Source organism: Delphinus delphis, chromosome 2 (genome assembly GCF_949987515.2).
Source record: "Delphinus delphis chromosome 2, mDelDel1.2, whole genome shotgun sequence".
NCBI lineage: Eukaryota > Metazoa > Chordata > Mammalia > Artiodactyla > Delphinidae > Delphinus > Delphinus delphis.
The window spans coordinates 32,316,924-32,318,665 of NC_082684.1; the positions used below are offsets into that span (position 1 = coordinate 32,316,924).

At 39.3% G+C, this 1,742-nt stretch overlaps 1 protein-coding gene across 1 annotated transcript; it reads right to left on the bottom strand.

Moving 5' to 3' along the window:
* Positions 1-863: 863 nt before the first annotated feature.
* On the bottom strand, positions 864-1,467 carry LOC132419500 (dynactin subunit 6-like). Its single transcript, XM_060003397.1, has 2 exons — positions 1,407-1,467; positions 864-1,363 (listed from the first exon to the last, which is right to left on the bottom strand). Exons 1-2 carry the CDS (start codon positions 1,465-1,467, stop codon positions 864-866), a joined length of 561 nt encoding a protein of 186 aa, XP_059859380.1.
* Positions 1,468-1,742: the final 275 nt, after the last annotated feature.

Here is a 1,742-nt window from a genome sequence, read left to right on the forward strand (position 1 = left end):
ATCAGACACCATTCTTTTTGATTTTATATTCTACTGAATACATCTTTCCCCGATTACTTTTGTTTTACTGAAAAGAAAAATAAAATCGTTTTCTTGGAAACAAAATGAAGTCTAAATTAATTCAATAGCTGCTGAAATTTCACCTGAAATTTTAAACAGCTAGAAATCCACATTATCTTTAATATATAGCTAGTACACAATAAAAATTAAAGGGGCTATTTTGGGAAAGTTGATGCAAGGAGAAAAATTGATTAAAGTATATTCACTGAAAGTCCTGTCATCAACATTTTTATTTAGTTTAGTAAATGCTAGACTATAAATACATAACAATATGTTCTGTCTTATCATGGGTAGTCTTTTTTTTTTTTTTTTTGCGGTACACGGGCCTCTCACTGTTGTGGCCTCTCCTGTTGCGGAGCACAGGCTCCGGACGCGCAGGCTCAGCAGCCACGTCTCACAGGCCTAGCTGCTCCGTGGCATGTGGGATCCTCCCGGACCGGGGCACAAACCCGTGTCCCCTGCATCGGCAGGTGGACTCTCAACCACTGCGTCACCAGGGAAGCCCTCATGGGTAGTCTTTTATATAACTAAATTTCATGGCCAACATTTTACATAACAAAACAACACAGAAGAAAAATCTGTAAATTATCAGAAATGGGGCAAGGACATCAGAAAATAATGCATTTTATATAAATTATAGAGGACAGTTACAATGAAAACCCATTATTTTCCTCTCTAACTGAATTTTACAAGATAAAGTCAACACGTATTATTCTGCGCACTGCTAAGAGTGCATAAACAGTGTGGATTTTTCAGAAGACAGTGGTCAAAGACAAATGTTACCTTGATGACATATATTGTTCTTAGTTCTTAACTGGAGTTGAGCTTCCTTTCATAGTCTTCTTTAGGTGATAGTAGTTTGGCAAGATTTTCAACAGGAAATCCAGTTGTAGTGTCTGGGGCTGTGGGCGCTCAGTCTGTACCCGATGAAGACAGCCTGCACCATAAATCACTGTGTTCTCAGGGATGACTTCAAATGTGTTCAGGTTGCAACAGGCCCCAATGATGCAACCACTTGTCAATATTACGTTTCTGCCTACATACACAATTGATTCAATAATATTATTATCTCCTATTTTCATGGCTTGGGAATAACAGCCAACTTCAAACACATTATTTGTGCCAATGATCATAGGTTTGGGCTCTGAATCTGCTGCATCAGAGTGAGCATTTATGATGAGCGCCTGTTCTTCTATTACGTTACCTTCGCCAATCACTATGGGCCCGGCTTCCGCAATGATTTGTGCTTTAGGGTGGATCACTGTCCTGGGTCCTATAGTTACATCACCCCTGATTTCACTCTCTATACACACTGCTGCTCTCTACACACACAACCCTGATTTCACTCTCTACACACACAACTGCCCCAGGTGCAATCTTCACACTTTTTTGAGTCTTTTCCGACATGGTTCGGGCCCTGTCTCCTCATTGTAGTTTTGATTTCATTTTTGTAATAATTAGTGATGTTGAGCAGCTTTTCATGTGCCTCTTGGGCATCTGTATGTCTTCTTTGGAAAAATGTCTCTTTAGGTCTTCTGCCCATTTTTGGATTGGGTTGTTTGTTTTTTTTAATATTGAGCTGCATGAGCTGTTTATGTATTTTGGAGATTAATCCTTTGTCCGTTGATTCGTTTGCAGATATTTTCTCCCATTCTGAGGGTTGTCTTTTCATGTTGATTATA

Bases quoted from the DNA above. Each gene is read 5' to 3' on its own strand.
- LOC132419500 (XM_060003397.1), bottom strand. From the start codon at position 1,467: ATGTCGGAAAAGACTCAAAAAAGTGTGAAGATTGCACCTGGGGCAGTT. The intron at 1,364-1,406 runs GTGAAATCAGGG...CAGTGTGTATAG, and splicing joins GGCAGTTGTGTGTGTAGAGA to AGAGTGAAATCAGGGGTGAT.